This window comes from Callorhinchus milii, unplaced genomic scaffold (genome assembly GCF_018977255.1).
Source record: "Callorhinchus milii isolate IMCB2004 unplaced genomic scaffold, IMCB_Cmil_1.0 Scaffold20, whole genome shotgun sequence".
Lineage (NCBI taxonomy): Eukaryota > Metazoa > Chordata > Chondrichthyes > Chimaeriformes > Callorhinchidae > Callorhinchus > Callorhinchus milii.
The window spans coordinates 4,284,987-4,307,712 of NW_024704761.1; the positions used below are offsets into that span (position 1 = coordinate 4,284,987).

General features: G+C 44.5%; 1 protein-coding gene across 1 annotated transcript; it reads right to left on the reverse strand.

The window, feature by feature from the left end:
• Window positions 1–4,713: 4,713 nt before the first annotated feature.
• timp2a (TIMP metallopeptidase inhibitor 2a) lies at window positions 4,714–22,425 on the reverse strand. The gene is given in 5 exon segments (NM_001292541.1): window positions 4,714–5,280; window positions 5,549–5,673; window positions 6,504–6,612; window positions 7,812–7,912; window positions 22,230–22,425. Coding segments are annotated over 5 exon segments (675 nt in total). The 5' UTR covers window positions 22,372–22,425; the 3' UTR covers window positions 4,714–5,082.
• Window positions 22,426–22,726: the final 301 nt, after the last annotated feature.

The following is a 22,726-nucleotide window of genomic DNA, read 5'->3' on the forward strand; positions in this document are numbered from 1 at the left end:
AGGTGGGACCTCGGTTTAACATCTCATCTGAGGGACGAGACGAATGAGAGTTCCACGTATGCATTGCCGCCAACACGTGGCAAGTTCCCCCGCGTCTGGAATCGAACGTGCGGTCAAAGCGGAGGCTCTGGCGGTGGGCCTGAAGGAGGCAAGGGGAGGGTGCGAGGCGAAGGATCTGTGGGAGGCAGCCCTGTTAAGGACAACGAGTGCTGATAGACGACGATTCCAATCTCCGCAACCACTCCTGGGAAAGCTGCAATGTCAGTAATTTCCCGCAGGCGGCACTGCTGTGTTGTTCCAGGTTTCCCACTGCAGCGTCATTAACAGGAACTTAGTCATTACTGCAGCTGCCAGGAACCAGAAACCATCTGATTTCTCTTCGACCAAGCCGGCTTTTCCTATTATGAAACCTCAGCCTGACCGGAATCGTTGTTGTCATAATTGCACCGTTCCAGTGGAGTGAACTGGTGGAAAATTCGGCGCGTGGGAGTAAATATTTGATAGATTTCTAAAGGATAGCGGGATTAATGGATAACGGGGATAGGGCGGGTAAATGCAATTAGGTTAGAAGATCAGCCATGATTTTATTAAATGGCGGGGCAGGCTCGAGGGGCCGAATGGCCTACTCCTGCGTCTTATGGAAATTGATTCCACTTTACTTTCTTTTAAATAAAATGGTCAACACAACAACAACAACAATAGAGCATTTCACTTCAGGAGAACACAATAATCCTTGCATTTGATCTAGTGCCTTATCACGTCTTTGAGACGTCTCAAAGCGCTTCACGGAATGTACTGTAAAGTGAACTGGTTATCTTTTGTGGACACCCTTTGCAGGATTTTACTGTGAAGTTGTGCTGTGAATCGGCTCCTTGGGACGTGCTCTATAAATGTAATTTTGCTGTTGTCGACATCCTCCTGACGTGAAAGGCGCTTATATAATAAAATTTTGTTACTATTGTGTGTGCTTCCGGGAGTAAAACCACTGCTGCTAAATAAAGGACGGGAGCACTCGCTGTCTGTCTAAAAGGGTTGTTAATGGATTGCACAGCACGTTTTACGTGATTGAGAACAATTAATGGATAAAAAGGATGCAAGTTCACCTCACTGTTGATGAAGCCACCCAGTGGCAGGAAGCATTGGGAGAATCCAGTACTCTTTTGCCATAATAATGCTATTCCTCACCTTTTATGCAGCACCTTCCGCATCTCGAAGCCTTTCACAGGATATACTGTAAAGAGTAGTGACTGTGTGTTTTGTAGGTGAACGCGACTGCAGTGTCTCACAAACAGCAACTGAGCGAATGGCCTAATTTTATTTGGTGGGGTGGGGGGGGGTGGAAATTGTTGGCCAATTGACATCAATGAAATCGAACATTATTTTGCTCTTGTTGCAGTCGCCCAATTGAAACATCGCAGTTAAAAACACTAAGAAGCAAATCAATGTTTAGGCTGATGTATGGGTGGAATTTCCATTTGAAAACCAAAAAGATGACAGCAGTGATTTTTATGACTTGTGCTGCTCACAGCTCAGCCCTCCCTCCCTCTTGCTCGCTCAAGCACTCGTGATGGACGTGCTGTGATTATTTCCAACGAAAGAACAGTAAACGTGGATGCTTCAGTCAACTGTTCGAACGCGTTGCTGAGGAACAAACTCAAGAGAATAAACAGAGAATCATGGCTGATCTGTACCTCAACTCCGACTTTGCCCCATATCCCTTGATACCTTTACTTAACAAGATAAATCTCTCTATTGTTGTGTTCCTGATGGTGTGAAGTTTAGGAGCGTCTGTTAGCCGGGGTCTCGAAGGCGTTGGTAAACCTAATGGACAGGTTGAGGGCTGAGATCACAATGATACTGTGTATTAGAACGTACGCAACAAAGGGGAAAGTAAGACACAGACCTGAGTTACAGAACAAACTCTGTGTGTATGTGTGTGTATGTGTGTGTGGGGGCGGGGGGTGGGGGGGAGGCAGGATAGAGCTGTTTGGCATTGTTTTGTCGCACAAATTGTCAAGAGATTTGTGGAGTCCTGTAGCTCAGTGGTTAGAGCACTCGCTTTGCAAGCGAGAGACCTGAGTTCAATTCCAGGCAGAGGGCGAAACCTTGGGCAAGTTTCCTTACTCCACACAGAGCCTAATAATAATCCCTCCAAAACCAAAAACAATAATTAAATTGGTCATTTTCAATCTACGACTGTTTGTGGGACATTGCTGTGCGCAATTGGCTGCCGCGTTCGCCCACAAATATACAGTCAATTCACTTTACAGTGTGTTCTGTGAAGCTCTTTGGGACGTCCTCCCGACGTGAAAAGCGCTATATCAAATGCAAGGATTATTATTATTATTATTATAAGAGAGCTTTCCAAGCTACTGTTGATTGACTGCCAATAAATACAGATGAGCTCCAGTGCCAATTCAACAGTTAGCTTTACCGTGCCCGCAAGGGTTCCGTGGCTTTGCAGACGTCCAGTATTAACGACTGGGTAGAATAACAGCCTCTGCTGGAACACACCGCCTGATCTGGCAAGAACTCCGCAGCCTGTTCAAAGCCTTGAATTAATTACTGTGCTGAGAAGCAAAAAAAAAAAGCCGCACAATAATAATCCCTGCATTTGGTAAAGCGCGGACTGAATCATGTCACGGGTGCTTCACAAAAGTTTCTCCAAAGTGTGGTGACGTCCATTTGTAGGTAACCGTGGCAGCTAATGTGCGTATGGCAATGGCCCACTAATTGGGAGGCCAGGACACTGGGAGAAACTCCTTTCTCGGTTTAAAATAGTGCCATGTAATCTTTTAACGTCTCACCTGAGTAGACACAGCCAGGACTTTTGATGTAACGTCTCCAACAATGCAGAGCTTTCCACGTTTTTTTTCTTAAAAAAATAACACAACTCAACGGGAATTGCAACCGTCCTAGAGTCACGTTTAACGCTTTTATTCAGTTAACGCTCGCTGCCCCGGCTTCAATAAAGCGAATGGGTCGTTTTTGTCTGTTGTGCTGGCAGGTCAGAGTTTTTAAAGACGTCTGCTCTCTTGTCAGTCAGGGAATTGGATTAAAAAACCGCTGAGAAAATTTGGCAAACGACAACATTTGTGTTGCACCTTTCACGCCGGGAGGACATCCCAGAGCGCTGGACAGTTAGCACCCGAGCTGGAGGACAGGGAGAGTGTGAGCAAACTCGAAGAGGAGGATCTTGAAGGAGGCAAGGGGGGGGGGGGGGGGCGAGGCGAAGAGACTGTGGGATGGAAGGGACATATGCGTTGTGAGCTAGCTTCATGTCTACCCCCTCACTCGCTCAGGCTCCCAGCAGGTTTGTATGAACAACAACAACAAGATTCCATTTATAAAGCGCCTTTCACGTCAGGAGGACGTCCCAAGGCGCTGAAGCACTTTTGAGAGGTACTCTCTACCTGAAGTACACTATACAAGCAACAACACTTTACATGTGGTTTTACTCACTTGCTCTCTTTTTCCCCCTTCCGCCACACACACACACACACACACACACACTGCATTAACATGGGGTATCAGTGCAAATGCTTTTATGAGGAATGATTCTTACAGAGCAGCTGAATCTCACCCCTTGTTGTTGACTGCTCCTCGGCCACTACGCTTCGAAGCTCTGGAATTCCCTGTCTCAACGCAACCAACATTCAACCAACAAATTGCACTTATACAGAGCCTTTCACGTCGTGAGGACGTCCCTAGTCGCTGGCCTTTTGGGGTCTGAAAAAAAAGCCCTTCAGTGTGTCGTATAGTAATAAATCTTTATTTGATAATACTGTAAATTTTCCATGAATTTAAAGTCCACATGGAATTTTACTACATTATACAGAGCAACACATGCACCAAATGTCTCATTATACTTTTATTTCGCTTACAGATCAAAAAAAAGTAAGTCTCGGACTTTTTTTAATCTTCTACTATCATCGCAAAAAAAACATCAAAGCCTTAAATTACGACAGCATTTTTTCCCCTCCGAATACTTATTACTTAAAGAGCATAGCTTTTAAAAAGAATTATAAGTTAAACCTTTCTATTCTTAACCTCTCAAAAAGAAATCACAGGAGAAATAGATGAAAACCTTAGTGTCTGGGTCTTAAATACAAAGATATGGTATTTTAAGAACAAAAGATGTAGAAAAATAGGTTTTGGTATGAGACATTCTGCCTAAAGCTTTAAGGAAGCTTTTTTTTAAAAAAAAAGGTTGCAAAGGGTGGTTATTGTGAATAAAATGTGTTAAGAAGTTACGCTCCTTTCAATTGCTCCCCCCCCCACCTCCTCCTGCCCAAGAACTTCCTTGAACTTTAAAGCTTCTGGACAATATCTTCCTATTCACTCAACACTGCGATGGCCTCGCACAATCTTTGATCTTGCACTCCTCTTATTTGACAAAAAAAACATTGTGGGAGTTTGCAGAGAATTTTAAATTGTACGGTCAAAAGGCCAGGCCGATTTAAAAAAAAAACACAACACGCAAAAATCTCTTTCTCTGTAATTTTAGCAACCGTGCACTAGTGCATGGCGATGTGTGGAGATGAAAATGAGATGAATAAAATTTGCTGAGTTAAACAAACGTTTAGAAAATCTTAAGGGTTTCTCTACATAAAACTGACGGGTGGGGCGGGGGGAGAAATAACCGTGTTATAATTTGGGACACGCACCCAAATGCACTTACAGACCACGGACAGGATTTTTTTTTTTTCTTTTAAAAAACTTACATCAAGGAATTAAGGAATCAATCCTCACTTTTTTTTTAAAAAAAAAACACGTTCAAAGAGAGCGAGAGAGAGAAAAAAAAACTTTGACCAAATGCTTTTCAATGCTGCAACCTTCTTAAAAGGAAAAAAGGAACACAAAAATGCACGTTACTGTACATCTGACACAGACACAAAAAAAAACCGAACAATGGCAGAATTATAAGTATAAATGCCAAGTTACATATCACCAGACAGTAAAGCAAACAGACCTGCTATATTGAACAGACGAAATTTGGGTTACATTTCTCGAGATTATAGACCACTCTGTCTTTTGCCACAAATTATCGATTGACATTGGCCGAGTTAGGTGTAAATAAAGTTAAGGATCGATCACCTCTAGAAACTCATCCCTGGGTGGAGCCACTCCACGATACCATGCACAAGAGTCATCGCTACGCTTAATGCAGGCGTAGTGTTTGGCCTGACGTCCGTTGATGCTCTTCTCGGTCACCCAGTCCGTCCACAGGCACTCGTTCCGCGACGTGATGTAGCAGGGAATTGACGGGCATCTGACAATCTGTGGGAGTGGGGGTGGGGGGGGCGGGGATGGGGATATAAAAGGACAAGCGTTTCAGGAAGGAACTCTTTCAGGCAGAGGTTTGGCGAGAACGTGGGACCTCGCTGAGGGAAGCTGCGTTTGAGGGCAAATAGCAGCTAACTCGATGCGTTCGTGAGAAGGAACAGTCGTGAGTGGGGTGGGAGGAGGGGTGTGTGTGTGGGCTTGTTATTTTGGGGGGTGGGGGTTGATCAGCCATGACACAAGGAAGTTATTCAGAGTCTCTTACCTTACAGTCACACCCCATTTGGTATCTCTGGTTCAAGCTCTTTTTCTGTGTAGCCGTTAGCATGTCCCATTGCACAATGAAGTCGCACAATGTGATGTACATCTTTCCGTCCCTCTCCAGCTTTCCTGTGGACAGAGAGAAATTCACCCCCGGAATGACTTTGACTGCTCGTCCGTCCGTCATTGAGAGATGTCGATCGCAAGAGTTCAACTCGTGTTGATCATAATAATAATAATAATAATATTTGCGTTTGATACTGCGCCTGATCACGTCGTTGAGACGTCTCAAAGCACTTCACAGGATGTATTGTAAAGTGAAGTGACTGTGTATTTTGTGGGCAAAACGAATCAGTCCAGTATGTCGAAAAGAGTAGACATTCAATGCGCTCTACTGATGGCCCAGCAGGTGGTGCTCAGAAACACTACCTCATGTGAAGGGCACGATATAAATGCAGGTAGTTGGGTAGAACCACCGTATAATGGTGTGGCACAAGCCCAAACAGACCAGAAGATCAGAGGCTTGATTCACAGTCTGAGCTGACTTAGCCTTAGTCAGCAGTGACTGGAGCTCGAGTTGGCCTCAAAGCTCCTGTAGAGCATCACAAGATGGGTTCAGATGAAGAAGACTCTTCAGTCCATCTGATCCCACCCTTCCTGAATACCCATCCTACCGACTTCCGTCACAACATCGAGCTGTCGTTGTTTTTTTGTTTGGTAAACAAGTGCTGTCCTCAACCAACCACCCACCCTTTCTGTTGACATTCCAGTCGTTAATTACTCTCTGGGTAAAGAAATACTCCCTGGTGTCTGTCCTGAAAACTGCTTTTACCTCAACTTGAACAAACGAATAGTACCAAACTCAATTTGGTAAAGTTTTCGTCCCACAGAGGCGCCTGGCGACAGACAACAACAAGCATCGGAGCACTTAAGACAAAAGTCAACGCAGCGAGTTCTACCTGCGATAAGATATTCTTTTCTTCCACTCGTTTCCAGAGTGACGCCGCAGATGGCTGACGATGGGGCAGTAAAGATGTATTCAATGCTTTGTGCTGGTCCTTTGAACATCTGTGGAAGGCACAAATTGCTGGTTAGGCGAGTGCCTTGGAAGAAGATGACAAAGCCCTTTATTGTGGACAGATAGCCTCTCGCACTAGTGAGTTTAGCTGGTGGGCTTTTAACCATCGCTTAAAATAATAATCAATACATCAATAGCATCTTCTAAAGACTGGTCTGCTTAAGTAGTCGCTAACTCAACTTTACAGTTTGAGACCTCTTGCAATCGCAATGGAGACAATGCAAACAGAACACTTTATTGACACATTAAGTGGAGAATGAATCATGGAGATTTCATTCTTGCTGGATGACAAGTGGAGTCAATTAATTTAATTAATCGACTAATCCAAGACTGTACACGTGGGCACTTCCACGGCAAACAGTTTCGCGAAGCGGGCGGAGGGAAAAACCTTACTAGTTATATAAATACTTCCTGGCGCCTCTCCTGAAATTGCCCTTAGCTTAACTTGAACACACATGAAACCCTACCAGCAGTAATAATAATCCTTGCATTTGATACAGCACTTTTCCCATTAGGAGGATGTCTCAAAGCACTTCACTCGATTTACTGTAAAGTGTATTGGCTGCGTGTTTTGTAGGCTAATCATTTTTTTTTTAAAAAAAAAGAGGACCATATATTGCACATTTAGGAAAATGGCTGTAACAAACGGAGTGTTATCGAGATCGGCAACTCTTGCAAGCAATTCCTCTGGGCTGGAATTTACTGGACACAAAGTTTGGCCAGTGTTTTTGAGCACGATCTGCTGCAGTTAGATTTGATACCGTACGCACCACTGAAGAGAAACAGAACAAAACGTTCCCCGGGCACAATTTGAGACATCACTGAGGCCTGAAACATCTCACAGCCCCGATTTTATTTTTTTTAATTTTTTTTACGGTCGACATCTTAACACTTTTTTTTGCAGACGGGCAGAATTTTTGTTCATTTTCATTACCCGCCTCGAGGATTAAATCACGTGCCTGGTGCAAACCTTTAATCTCAGGACTGTTGTGCCTCGAAGGTTGGGAGTTATCTTCCTGCGCTCCACAGGCTAGGAAGGCAACGTACATGTCTAACCAACAGACTTTTACCAGGAGGGAGGGGTGAAAAAAAACTGCCCAATTCTGAAATACTATTCACAGGACCAGTCTGTCCAGTTATGACACGCATCAGTTACACCGCACGCTTCCTTTCCGCCTGCAAAGGTTACCTTTATCTGTTTGATCTCGTACTGAATTCTCTGGATGGGGTTCCCGTAAATGTCATCTCCGGAACTGACCTCCTTGCCTTCCACTACTTTCGCTCTGATCACTGGGAGAAGCGGGAAAAAAAGGTAAAGCATTCACAGTTAAAACAAAAATAAAATAAGAGGTCGTCGGTTTTGAGCGCATTCCAACGCTGTGACGAGCTTTGAGGTGTTCCCCCCACCCCCGATGTGAAAGACGCCTATATGCAAAAGAACTCAATCCACGACTGTTTGTGGGACGCTGCTGTGCGCAATTGGCCGCCGCGTTTCGCTCGCAAGACACACAGTCGATTCACTTTACAGTATGTTCTGTGAAGCGCTGTGAGACCTCACAGCAATGCTATAAGGCGCTAGATCAAAAGCAAGGATTATTATTGGGCACGTATTATCACAGAATCGTACAGCACAAAAAGAGGCCATTCGGCCCATCGAGTCTGTGCCGGCTCTTTGAAGAGAGCAATGTAATGTCAATCCCACTCCCCAGCCCTTTTCCCCCATAACCCTGCAAACCCGTCCTCCTCAAATACTTGTCCACCGCGTTTTTAAAAGTAGTTATCGAATCGGCCTCGACCGCCCTTTCAGGCAATGGGTTCCAGATTCGAACAACTCGCTGCGTGAAAAAATTTCTTCTCACCTCCCCTCGGCTTCTTTTAGAGACTATTTTGAATCTGTGACCTCGAGTCACCGACACACCCACCAGTGGGAACAGTTTTTCCCTTTCTAACCTATCAAATCCCCTCATGATTTGGAAGACCTCTATTAGGTCTCCTCGTAACCTTCTCTGCTCCAATGAAAATAATCCTCACCTCTCCAGCCTTTCCTCATCATCACGGTCCCTCATTCCTGGTACCATCCTCATAAATCTCCTCTGCACCCTTTCCAATGCCTTAACATCCTTCCTATAGTGTGGGGCCCAGAACTGGGCGCAGTATTCTAACTGAGACCTAACCAGTGCTTTATATGGGTTAATCATAACCTCCTGACTCTTGTACTCTATGCCCCTATTTATAAAGCCCAGTATCCCATATGCCCCTTTTAACCGCTTTATCTCCCTGTCCTGCCACCTTCAAGGATTTATTTACCTGCACACCCAGGTCTCTCTGTTCTATCACCGCCCTTAAGATTGTATTACCAGCCTATATTGCCTCCCCTCATTCTTTCTACCAAAATGTATTACCTCGCATTTCTCCACATTGAAATTTATCTGCCATGTGTCTCCCCATTTTACCATTCTATGTCTTCCTGCAGTCGGCTCCTATCCTTCTCACTGTTTACCACCCGACCTAACTTTGTGTCGTCCGCAAACTTGTAAATGGTACTTGCTATACCCAAGTCCAGATCATTTATGTATATTAAGAAGAGCAGTGGTCCTAATACCGATCCCTGGGGGACACCACTGTACACTTCCCTCCAGTCAGAAAAGCAGCCGTTCACCACAACTCTCTGCTTTCTGTCTCCCAGTCAGTTCGGGATCCGCTGCCACTGTCCCTTTTATATCATAGGCTTCTATCTTTCTTACAAGTCTTTCATGTGGCACTTTGTCAAATGTCTTTTGAAAGTTCATATAAAGTACTTCAACTGCACTACCTTTATCCACCCTCTCCGTTACCTCATCGAAAAATTCTATTAGATTTCTTAGACAAGATTTGCCTTTAACAAATCCGTGCGGCTGTCCCTAATTAACCCATATTCTTCAAAGTGAAGATTTATTCTGTCCCGGGTCATAGTCTCAAAAAAAAATTAAAAATTATTATTTTATGTAATTTGTACTGTATGGATCAATGGTGCAGTTTAACTCAAAATGCAATGAGAAGCACCGTTCGCCAATGAATACAGTATAGCCCGCTCTTTGTGACGTTTTATCAAACACAAGGATTTTATTACAGATTACAATGTCCTGGTAAACAACTCCACAGTTCATACATAAAATCAATCACTCATTTCATGGCCATTTGTGGGACATTGCTGCATGCAAATTGGCTGCGGTGTTCATTTATAAAATACACAGTCACAACACAATCTCTCTACGAAGAACTTTGAGACCTTTGGATGTGATGTTCACTCTATCAAATGCAAGGACACATTCGGATCTATTACAAATGCAAGGACTATAAAAAAAAACTTAGGGTGGATTGTGGGTTTCTGCGCTACACACCACGTGTCAGGACAGAGGCTATAAACGTTGATAACAAATACACCCACAGACCTGCAGGACTTCCCTGAACTTTGAGGAGTTTACCTTTCCAATTTGGTTTCGGCGGAGCGATCCAGATGTACGGAATCTGCTAACTCTTCACAAAAGGCTACCCTGACATGGCTAGCTAACTGTCCTAGACAGTCACACCACTTTACAGTATATCCTAACAAGGGCTTTGAGACCTCTCAATGACGTGTTAAGATGCCATAATCATATGCAAAGATTATTATGCATTACCACAAGACAGAAGGACATTGGGCGTTATCTTGTTTGTTTCGCTGCCATTGAGGGATATATATAAATAAAAAACTCCTCTATGTCATCAACACACAGAATTAGCTCCTAAATTAAAACAAAAATACACAGCTAATAGGAATTCTTTGGATAAGGCAGTGTATGGCAGAAATTTCTTCCGAGACACCCACTACTGGGTAAAGTTACCATGGAGAGAAGTCCTTGATGTGCGCTACATTCAGATGTGCTGCCAGTAACTGTGTGTGGTCTCATCTGTGTCGTTTACAAAAGAACTGCGTAGGGGGGGGAAGAGGGGGAAACTGACATGTCATTTATCCCCGTGCACTAATTATTGGGCAGAAGAGAATTTAGGGCGAAAATCTCAAGCGAGAAACAACAACAACAAGATTACATTTGTATAACAAGTGATCAGATGAATTGAATAATAATAAGCCTTGGATTTTATGTATTTGTGGTTTTCATGTCAGGAGTTGATCTCAAAGCGCTTTGCAGGATTCAATGAAGTGTAGTTACTGTGCATTTGTGTTACCTTGGCTTATTTTGAAGGGAATTGGGGGTGGGGTGGGTACATTGTGGCCTCAAGGTCAAGTCCCCAAGTCAGGATTTTGCTGGGGATTGGGTCATTCACTTTGTGGGGCCATGTTATCCCCAAATTGTCTGCCGCCCACCTTAACCAACAAAATGCACAGCGACTACACTTATATTACTGTGACGTCCTCCTGACCTGAAAAGCACTGCATCAAATGAAAGGTTTAATGGTAAATGTCACATAAAAGTCCCTCCTAAATATTGACTGGGTAACGCAGAGGCTATTACACATTTATACATTGGCTACAGCGCTGGCCTAGAGAATAGTCACTGCACTTCACAGTAAATCGTGTGAAGGTGCTACGTATCAAATGCAAGAACTGTGGTGAAATACTACGAATCAAGAAAAAAAATAAAAGATTGTAAACATTGCCAATAGTTTTTCCGAATCTGCAGACGATTCAAACCAGCATTAGAATGCAAATTCATTCGTAATTTTCTACAATCATAAAGAAGGATAATGACCCTCTACACACACCACAGATTACTATACAGCACGTAATTAATTCAACATGTTAGTTACAAACACATCTTACAGAAGCCCTGCAGCAGGTGACTTTGAACTGACTCCAGCTGTCTGTCCACTAATACAGACAAGAGCTGTGATGATAAGAACATGACTGTATTTTCACATATCATCACGACAGTTAAAATTGTCCTATTCTAGTAGTTTTTTTTTCCCCCCTTGGAAACTCTCCTTTGCAACAAGGATTGCAAAGATGATCCATCCGTTTGTTGATGATTTTACAGAACTGAACTTCCATCGAGTGAAACAAACCCTCCAGTTTAATTAGTTTGTTTCCGTGCTCTATCGCACGAGCCCTCGCTCCTCCAATTATTCCCTTTTCCCTCATATAGGCCTCAAGTTTCCTCTTAAATGTATTGCTGGTAAATCTGTTCCACTCAACACCTGATTGACTGCACTTATCCATCCCTGCTGGGTAATTAACCGAAGGTATGTGTTCCAGAGACTCATCTGATGATGAAAGAAGGAAAGGACCCCGTGACTCAAAACCCTCCCTCTGAGCTAGAAATCCTGCAGCTGCAAGTTCAAATAGCCTTTGCCTTGAGTCGCTAGAAACCTTTGCCTTTTAGTCAGAGATGAAACAAACCTTGGAGCCTGTGCGGGTATCCGAAGCCGCTTTTAGTAAGAAATCAATCTCAGAGCCGGTCGCGACGTCAAAAAGGCCAGGACTCGTCTTCCACTGTGTTGAAGGGTTTCGTTCCCTCGTTTAGGAATGAAGGCAGCACAAGCAAAGAGGCAGCAACACAAGCAAAGATTGAACACCATCCGATAGCAGTCAGCGCTTAAGATCCGTATCTAGGAATGGTTCCGATGAAGAAGGCTCTTTGACCCATTTCATCTGCCCCTTCCTCTGCCACCCTTCCTGGCAACCCATTTCCACCTGTCGATCACCTTCCATGCAACTAAATCTTTTCTGGTGTCTGTCCGAAATATGCCCTTCGCCGCCCGAGACATTGACCTCAAAGCTTTGATAGTACTTATCTTCCAAAGTGTACTTCAGATATTCCTTACAAGCTGCTGCCGTTCAAGAAAAAAAAATCGGTAATCAGAAGCAACGATCAATACATTAACGTGAGCGAGTTCAAACATTAATTGCTCTGTTTCCATGGCCAACAATCCCACTGGCTATTCCTGTGACTGATGGAAAAGTCAATTGCATGGAAAGTACACTGTTCATTAAGTCCACAGAGAGCAATGAATACAATGAGCTGCAAGTGGAAAGAATCATTGGAATGTGGCTGTTGAAATGCACCCAGCCTGGACTGGAATGGTGTTTTTAACCAGTGGCGGCCAACCTTTGGCCCACGGGCCAGAAGTGGCCCACGGGGCTGTAAAGAAGCAGTCTCTCCTCCCACCCTCAGACATTTGCACGAATCCATGGCATAAATCAAGAAATATTCAATCAGGAAAAATGATTTTGCCGGTCGACAAAATAAAGGTTGATCACCGCTGGGTTAAACAAAAGTCACAAGACAAGTTAGGAAGCCCTCGGTTGGGCGCAAATATCTGGCTAACCACAGCACGGCTCCCAGCGTCTGGGAAGCTAGCAGGGAAGAAGGGGGGTGGGGGAAAAGAAAAGGAGGAATGAAGAGTAACGAAAGGATGAAAGAGCATTTCTGAAGTAGTTGTGGCGCTGGGTCTAAGCCAACACTAACTTGGCCACAGCTTTGCAAAAATGAAGTCATAACAGAAAACACATGTTATTATGTCATTCCACGAGCACCAACGCTGTTTAAAGTTAAGTCTTCGCCTCGAACGCTATATATTGGGCAGCTGGGAGCTGGGCATTATGCAGGGCTCAATGTTTCATCTCAATAATCCTTTTTGGATTTGATTGAAGTGATTCCCTCCACCAAAGAAAACACATGGATTCGACATGGTAACCAGATTTCTTCCCGTCAGACTCGCAAATTGCTCGCTTGCTGGGAACCAGTGCAAAAAAAAAACCCACACAGCGCCGAAGGAGTTAAACTGGATACAGACAGTGGCGTTCAAATGAAAGTCTCTTCGCATTTGTCATCCGGTTGCACAGTATTCAGCAAACTAATTGGCCTGATTTGGCTCGCGCCCAAACTTTCCTTCAAAAAACATACACCCAAGGTAAAGTAAAGTATGATTCATCCGCTAAATCACAAGTGGGTTATGGTTAATGATGTCCATAGTTGTCCTTTAAATTTTAATAGATTTGGGGGTGGGGGGGAAACATTCTCCTGCTATTTAGCAAATGGTAGAATAATTACCTCAGTGGGCAGAGTGCAGTGCCAGAACTCCTGCTATTTCCTTAATATTCCATAAGTACACGTGTATGGTTTTATCATTTCTAGATTCTTTCACAGTGTAATAGACACGGCAACTTCCTCTGCACAGCCTACAGCGAGGGTTGGAAATGGACCAGGCTAGCAGTTCGTAAAAACTGTTGCAGAGCATCCCGTCTCGAACCAACCGCCTACACTGATTGATACGTTAGCTGAATACACTCGTCTGGATGGTTCGCCAATGCAAGATTTGTTCAGTTTTCAACGTAGTTCGCACTGTCCCTCCCCCCAACCCACGTCTCTGCCAATCCATCATCACCTGCCAAAGTTAGATGTTGAGCTAAATTATGTCACTCACCACCCCGCCACTTAACCTGCCAAAACTCCTGTGTAGAGCCTGGTCTGACAGCCCTTCTAAGACCTTGAACATTTACACATGTACGTATCTATGCAACCTGGCTTAGAAATGGAAAACCCTCCATTAGGTAACAACAGCGATTGCATCAAGGGATCATTTAAATCGTTTTTGAGATTAAATCATTAATAATTTAACCCATTTCAAGTCAGGAGGACATCTCGAGGTGTTGGACAATGAGGGGTTTGCACCCAAGCTGCTGGTTGGGATCAGAGAAGGGTGGAGGGTAGGGATACAAACATGATGAGATGCTATAAATGTCTTGATTTTCTCTTTCTCTCTCTGACGTTCCTGACCCCAGTGACTTATTTTCTCTTGTGCGATTTGCCAGTTCCACGAAACATCCTACAAAGCACTTTTGAAATGTCCTCCCAGTGCTATATCAAATGTAAATATTCTCGTTATTTGACCCTCTATGGCTACATTTATAACTGAATATTAGTCACTGGGTGAGTGACAAGGAATTCAGATCAGTGGGCGGATAAGTAAATCACATTAGAAAGTGCCTTCGAGACACTAGCCTGTGTGAAAGGCGCTGTGCAAATGCAAGTTGTTGTTGATGTAACCAGCCTCAAATGCAAGGATTATCGTCATTATCCCCGACATCACACAGCAACAACTTTGTTTCAAATATCAAGACCATCAAGAGGACAACTCTTGTTTGCTGGACAAATAATTATAATCTTTGCATTTGATACAGCCCCTAAATGCTGTGTAAATGGTGCGCTGGATAAAAGCACTCCCGGCCCTATCCCACATTGAAGGGCGCCATATAAATGCAAATTGTTGGTGTTGTAATTTCAGTTGCCAGACACCTTCACCATCACCCAAGTTAGATAATTTGTTGGATCGTTTATTTGTTAACTAGAGGAACTAAGTTCGTTCCTCTATCTCGTTTCCCGTGACAGGAACCACTGAAAGAAATTCCTCTTGAAGGAGACCAACGGCAGGAAGCCATGGCTTTTAGTTTTGCAAACGCTCGCTTGTCAATCAAGCGCTCCCCTCGGTTGAGTCAGCTCGACGAGGAACACATTGGCACGCGCGTACGTACAAAGGCTCCACTAATTAATGCAAGCTCACTAATAGCCTAGAAATCTAAACCATGTGCTCGTGTGGACTACGTTTCGGGAGTGGTCGAGTAAAGAGTCAGCCCTCTTTATTCTACATGACTCATTTTTTTGGAATGTGGGCCTTAATCCCAGCACGCTTTCTGTGCGCAATTTAAAAACTTTTCAATTGTAGACAGTAAATCAGACGAGCTCTTCCTCCGTCTCCCGAGAGATCGAGGGCCGACTTCTCAAATTAAAAATCAGAGAGGAATTGGTTACGGACAACTACCCCTTTTACTCGACGCTAATACGCGCCGATAGGTTACTGTCAAAATTCTAGATCGGTAGATTTGATGAGGTTAAATGGAAAAAAAAAAGGAAAAGCTATTTACTCCACTTGGTTAGTATCGCTTTGCCACAAAGAAATAGTGATTTGCTATCGAGTTTCATCACTCAGCTCAGTAACTGATGGTTTGCTGACGGGCTCTTTCCTTCACTTCAGTCCATTGTCTCATTGTGTGCGCCAAATTCCTCTTAGGTTTAATTTGCTGTTGACGCCAACTCTATATCTCGATCCTCTGCACGGTCAAACACTCCATCAACCATTGTGCAAGCTTTCCGTACGTCAGCGGTTGTTGCCTTCTATGAAGATTTTGCACACACCGGGCCCTGCATTCAGCAGCTGCGAGGTAGAGCAGTGACTCCAACGGCAGCTACAGTAAAAATTTCAGTATGATACTGTAAAGCTTTATAGAATCATAGAAGCTTACAGCGCGGAAGGAGGCCATTCGGCCCATCTTGCTGGCTCCTTCAAAGAGCTACCAACTTGTCCCATTCCCCTGCTCTTACCCCATAGCCCTGTAAGTGTTTCCTTTTCAAGTACTCATCCAATTCCCTTTTGAAACCTACTGTCGAATCTGCTTCCTTTATTTATTGGAATTCTACTGAAGAATAATAATTTATATGATGCATTTGGTACAGCGCCTCATCTCCTCATTGAGATGTCGCAACGTGCTTCGCAGGATATTCAGTGTGATGTGCAGTGACTGTGAGGAAAGCTTTGCCCGTTTCGAAGATACTGTATATGATAATTGTTTGAATGGAAATTCTGTATGGACTCTTTAATAAAATATCACATTGAGGGCTTGGAGAAGCAATCACTCACTCACATACACAGCAAAAGTTTGGTCAAGTCATCCCTGCAAAGCACTTTGAGACAATATCCCAAGTCAAACGTGCTTACATCAGTGCAAGTTGTTGTAATAAGTAATCTTATTCCAGTTGATTTAATTATTCATTAAATTGATATGCATCACTGGATTTCTTGCCTAATCTGGCATAAAGTCCTTTTAGTTATTATAAACTGTACAGAATAAACACACACCCAGCTGGTATTCACCTGAAGCCAAAAGTTTTTCTTATGCCCAATTAAGCCTCCAATCTGGCAAGCATCATCAAGCCCATCATTGAAGGTGTAATGTGAGGTTACCAGTCAGTTCCACTTACAGTGATAAAACAACTTCTACTAATACATATACTTAATGCAATTGCACTTTACAATATAGGTCTGAGACATCTGAATGATGCAATAAGGCACTATATCAAATCCAAGGATTATCATGATTACTTTATACATAGAATGTCTGTCTCCAAGTGCTTTACAGAGATGGCGTGAGAGCTCGAGCTGGATGGGAGATGGTGCGAGGCCGAAGACACAGTCAAAGAGAGGTTTTTAAAGCAGAGGGGGAGGGAGGAAGAGAGGTGTGAGGAGCGGGGGATTCAGCTGGAAGGTTCCAGAGAACAGAGGCAGAGTGGCTGAAAGCTCACCCACTGATGGTGGCAGAGGATATGAAGCAAGTCTGAATTGGCAGAGTAGGGAATGGAAGGGGAGTAGGACAGCAGAAGACCACAGAAGTCGAGCAGGGCAAAGGAGTGGAAGCATTTGAAGGTTAGAAGGTAAAGTCAATTCACTGTGGAACAGGAAGTACAGATAGTTGCCTGGACTGGTTACTCGCGGAATGCTATTTATGGGTGTTGAGCGAATATGGTGCATGAAAAAGCTACCAAGGCAAATACCAACATGGACCCAATGTATTGGGTGACTGATCCCACGGCTATCTTTTAAAGTGTAACCCAATTTTTCCCAGAGGCTGCGTTTGCGTCAATGAATAATCCAGCATCATTGTATTGTCAATGTTAGTTGGCGTGACCAATGATTCAGCAGATTAGCCGTTTCCTTGGTACCTTTGCACAAATAATGCTTTTGGCAGCGGTCTGCGAGAGATCGGAATTCCAAGATAACTCGAGACATTTTTCAGCACAAACAGCAAAAGAGTGTGTCAGCCTATTGCGTCTGTGACACCTCCACCTGTTTTTCCCCCAAGTCTCCGGTTTACGATTCCCCCTTCCTCAGCTCACACCCTACATCCCCACAGGTGGTTACCCAGTTCCCTTTCGAGTGGCAAATCGTTTAAAAGCTAAATACCAACAACGTCCGATTCTGCATCTGCTAATGTTTTAGATCATAACAGTCGGAGACCGTGTGGGGAGAGTAGACTTGAGTCACCTTAGGACAATTAAATAGTAATAATCCTTTGATTTCACGTCGGGAGCATGTCTCAAAGCACATCACAGGATTTACTGTAAAGGTTAACGACTATATTTTGCAAGCATTCGCGGCATTCAGCTTGCACACAGCAATGTCCCACAGGCAGCCACAAACCAATTTTATCTAGAGGATTGTTGGCCAGGACACCGAGAGAGAGAGAGAGAGAGAAGAGAGAAAGAGAGAGGTCAGGCCTAAACAACACAGATGTGGGAGTGAATGTGTACTGAACGGGTTCAAGGGAGGAATTTGAATAGAACTTTCCCTAGGAGATAAGAGAGGGCGAGTTGAATACAGTCAGACTCAGTTATATCATGCTTCGATTCAGTATATAACACAGGGCCTCCGCAGCAAACCGCGAGCGAAGGAACCTAGGGCCTGAGCTGGCCAGCTTTCTCCGTGTCCTCGGCAAGGACGATTAACATCAACTGCGATGTTACAAACCAAAATTGCTGATTAAAGCACGGCCCGTTGCGACACAAGGTCTGATCTTATGGACCCAAAGCACCGGCTTATAACATGGTCTACGACTCTGATGTAGGTCATGAAGGGCCGGTGGAGGAGGTGATTCTGATGAGCCAAATGCTGTATGTAAACTTTTCTCGATCAGTGCTTTGCTAGGCTCAAATGACTGCAACACCGTTAGTTCAGATTAACCTGGGCAATGTTTAGTCCCGACCAGTCTGTATTTGCGAGACCCTTTACACCATAATCAAGCAACGTATTGCCCCATTTTAAAAAGAGAGATGAGTTTGTGCTTAAGAGGCTATAATGTTAACACTTGCTGTGTTTTGGGCAAGACTTTAAACCAAGGTCCTGTCTGTCTGTATCTGGTCAAGGCGACACTATAGAAAGATTTTTTGGGAAAGAGAAGGAATTTCTCACTCCCAGCGTTCTGGCTAACAATCCCACCCCCCCCCCCCCCACCAAGATAAAACTGATCATTCGCCTTATGGCTCTTTGTGGGACCTTGCTGCGTGTCGCTATAAAAACAGTCACTACGTTCACCAGCAAGCACCTGCGAAGCTTCGAGATCTTTCAACAGAAGAAGGCGCTATAAAAATGCAAGTTTTCCCCTTTGATTGGATCGCAACTTGTGCTAAGTGTTTATTGCCAGTGCTGAGCTTTGCTGGCAAATACTCCAACAATCCAGTTTTCGTTCCGGAGAAAAGTTTTGTAAAGTCTTCGGGCTTCACCCCTCAATTTTGCACACTGTCCCTGCCAATACCACTTCACAAAGCACAGTTTGTTCGGGTTGTACGGTAGACATTAGAAGAGCATTATAAATAAGCTTGATTACACAGTCTGCTCCAAAAATAAACAAGCAAGACTGCTGCGCTCGCATATTAAACAGGCCTCATATAATTTCCCCAAACCTCCTCCAACCACTTTTCCAGTCACACAGGATGTTACTTCTCTCGTCTATCCCAGTTAGCAAAGATTAGCGAGTTTTTTTTCACTGCTTGGGAGTGTGATGGCTGCTAACCAGGCTAGTCTTTTTTCCATTTTCCTTTCTTCTCCCAAGACACACAGCTTAATGGCGCAAGAATAGGGGGAAATTATTCTCCCTAGACTTGTGGCTTTTTGCAGTTAATTCCCCCACAGACACATTTAACACAGGTCGAGGGTTGTGTGCGTGTGGTGGGGGGGGTGGGGGTGGGGTGGGGGGTTATGAGGGGGTGGGGGGGGGGGAGAGGAGGGGGTGGAAAGAATGTAGATTTATGAAACGCAGGAATAGAATTCTGGCTTTAAGTTCAACATAACCCTTTTTTTTAGAGAAAGCTGTAAGCCATCAATATTGACAAATTTTAAAAAGAATCCTTCAAAGTTAGAAAAGCAACAAATTAATCCTGATCTCTTAATGACAGACTATTCACACTTATGCAATCGAGTTGACTCATTCCACAAATAAACAGCAGTTCGCCAAACATTTACAGTGTGTAAGGTCTGCAGATTTATGCAACGCACACATGAGATTTGCCCTGAAACACACCACCACTAAGTCATATGTCTGCTTACATCCGAGGCAAGCAGGTCACCCTGTGTATTGAAGGATGTGGAAAATGGTTTGAAACCCTTGAGCCATCCTCAGCAGGTTCTCAACGTCAGTCGTTGTTGGTCTGTGTAAAACTGGCACTTCCGACTCAGAAGGTCATGGGTTCGAGCCCCCAACATCAGGACTCTGAACTCATATCATCTAAGGCAAGCTGACGACTCCCATGCAATTGGCATTCGAGTGCAATTAGCTGCTGTTTATGCTCACAAAACACACAGTCACTGCACTCTACGTCATATCCTGTGAAGCACTTAAGAGCATCTTCCTTCCAGCACGTCAGGCACTACACCAAACATAAGGTTTATTATTATTAAAACCTTCTTCCCAATAAGAAGTGGTTTTGCCCAGGAATACACTGTGATACCGCACAAACATCACACCAACTTTCGGGGTGGGGGTGGGGGTGGGGGGGTTGGGGGGTGCTCCAGGTCAGGTTAAACACAGCGAACGGTACTATTGTATATGCAAATATGGTGGTGTTAAAGAGTCCATTTGAACAGCATCTGCACTGCAGCGTTAAAACTATTTGGATCCAATCAGTTGGGTTGCTGGGAAAATGCCCTCATTAATCCGTTCACCATTTACAGACATCAGTGTAATCTGCGACCTTGCATGTTCTCCGGACAACTCTGTGGAATTACAAGGCTGGGTCGGTACGAGTTTAGGTATTAACAGTCGCACAGTTACTTTTCACAGCCAAGTCTAAAGGCCAACAAAGTGGGACATCGACTGGTTAAAATGGTCTGAGCGCTCTTGCTACATTTGTATTGATAATCTTATCTTTCAACTCTGAACTCAACACTTTATTTTGAAGAAACTTCCATCCCCACCACCGCTCCTCCCTGTATAATTTCCTTTTTTCGGGGGGTGGGGGGAGGGAAGTGGGGGGAAAAGAGGACAAACCCCAGTTTGTTTTGATGCATCGTTAACCCCCTCCCCACATTTTCGCTTGGATCCCTAAAAAAAAATGATGCTTTGAACGTTCGAAAGCATTCACCCCTTGGTGTTCTAGCTTGAGCCTTGGCTGTATCACAGAGTGTCAACATGGCAACAGTCACCCCAAAACTGCATACGATAGAGAGAAAAAAACAGCTTTACACAAATAAAGAGGGGTTCATGTGATCTATCAATGTCTACATGCGCACGAACAGGGTTCAGGCTCGTAAATCAGGTAATACCCCGGATAAATTCTGTTGCATTTTAAAGAGCGAGCGAGAGAGAGAGAGAGAGAGAGCAAACAGTCACTTCAACTCAAGCCTCAAACCCTTGTGTCAATTTCACCACATTTCAAACAAACACCGATGACCAGAGGAAAGGCTGAGGGGGTTGGGGGTGGGGTGGGAAGGAGAAGAAAGATAACGTATAGTAATAATAATCCTCGAATCTGGCAGACGTGGTGAAACGGTTTGGAAAGGCTGCTCAAGGGAATGAGTATATAACGTTCAATTGGGATCTCCCCCCAAACCCCCGCCACCCTCCAGGCAAAGCGATATTTTGCGAGCTCCCACTTAACTCAAAACTAACCTGCGCGCCCGTTTACAAAGGGGCGTAGCACAAAAGAGCGAAGTGTTAGCCACCAATGTGTCGGGTGGGGGCGGGGGGCTTGGTGCCAATGTCGGCAGAATAAGGTGGCTTCGCAAGATATTTGTCTTAATATAATCGCACCGCGCGTGTGAACAAAAACAGCTTTGCGCGAGGGCCTAATTTTTAAAGAGATATTTAATTGAAACCTGCATAACCCTCTCCCTCCCCACCCCACCCCACCCGCAGTTTGACAAATCTTTTTCTCACACGGCTTCAAAAAAAAAGCACTGAAGCCTAAACCAGCCACTTTGCTGCTAACCTCCGAAAGACACAGTCACTCCGCTTTACAGCACGCTCTGTGAAACGCTTCGAGGCGTCTCAACGACGCGATAAGGCGCTGCATCAAATCGGAAGGATTATTATTATTATTATTAACAACATTATTATTACCCGCTGGTAACAAGGCAGCGCACTCTAACGTACGGGGCGAGGAATCTGGGCTGCAAACGGGCGTGTTAATTTCTGGGCGAAAACGGAATTTTTAATTGCCAGGTACACCCTTTGAATAAGGAATTGCAAATTTTCTGGCAAATGGTTCGGGAGTGAGTGAGGGAGGGAGAGGGAGTGAGGGAGGGAGAGGGAGAGGGAGGGAGAGGGAGTGAGGGAGGGAGAGGGAGAGGGAGTAAGTGAGGGAGGGAGAGGGAGTGAAGGAGTGAGGGAGAGAGGGAGATCATTCCACACATCTTTGGGGTGGGGTGATGGAAAAAAAAAAGAAAGGCTGTTGAGACGAGATGGGGAGAGAGAAAGAGAGGGGTGGGGGGGGGAGAGAGAGAGAGAGAGAGAGAGAGAGAAAGGGAGAGACACACATTACACAGACACACACCAGATCAGTTGGGTTTCCACTCCACTCACCTACATCAGCATTGCAGAAGGCTTGTTGTGGATGGATAGGAGCGCAGCTGCAGCCCTCAGCTATCTGTTGCACCCTCAGAAACAGCAGCAGAGAGAGGGGAGCAGCCAAACTGCGGACTGCTGCACTCATTTTCATCTTCATCCTCAGTTGGGGAGATGGAGAGAGAGAGAGAGAGAGAGAGAGAGGAGGAGAGAGAGATAGAGATTCTCTCACACACACACACACAGAGGGAGAGAGTAGCAGTGGAGGTGTGAAACAAAACAGCAACAATTACAGCTGCAACAATAACAAGGGTTGCAGATGTTTTGACAGATGGATGGATGGATGGATGGCTTTGGGTTTCTTTTTGCTTTCGATTTTTTCTCTCTCTCTCTCTCTCTCTCTCTCCCCCCACCCCTTTCTTTTCCTGGAAAGCCTTCGAGAGATTTGGGGGGGGGAGGAAAAAAAGGGGGTGGGGAGGGGAGAGAGAAATAAAGAAAGGGAGGTGGGGTAGAGG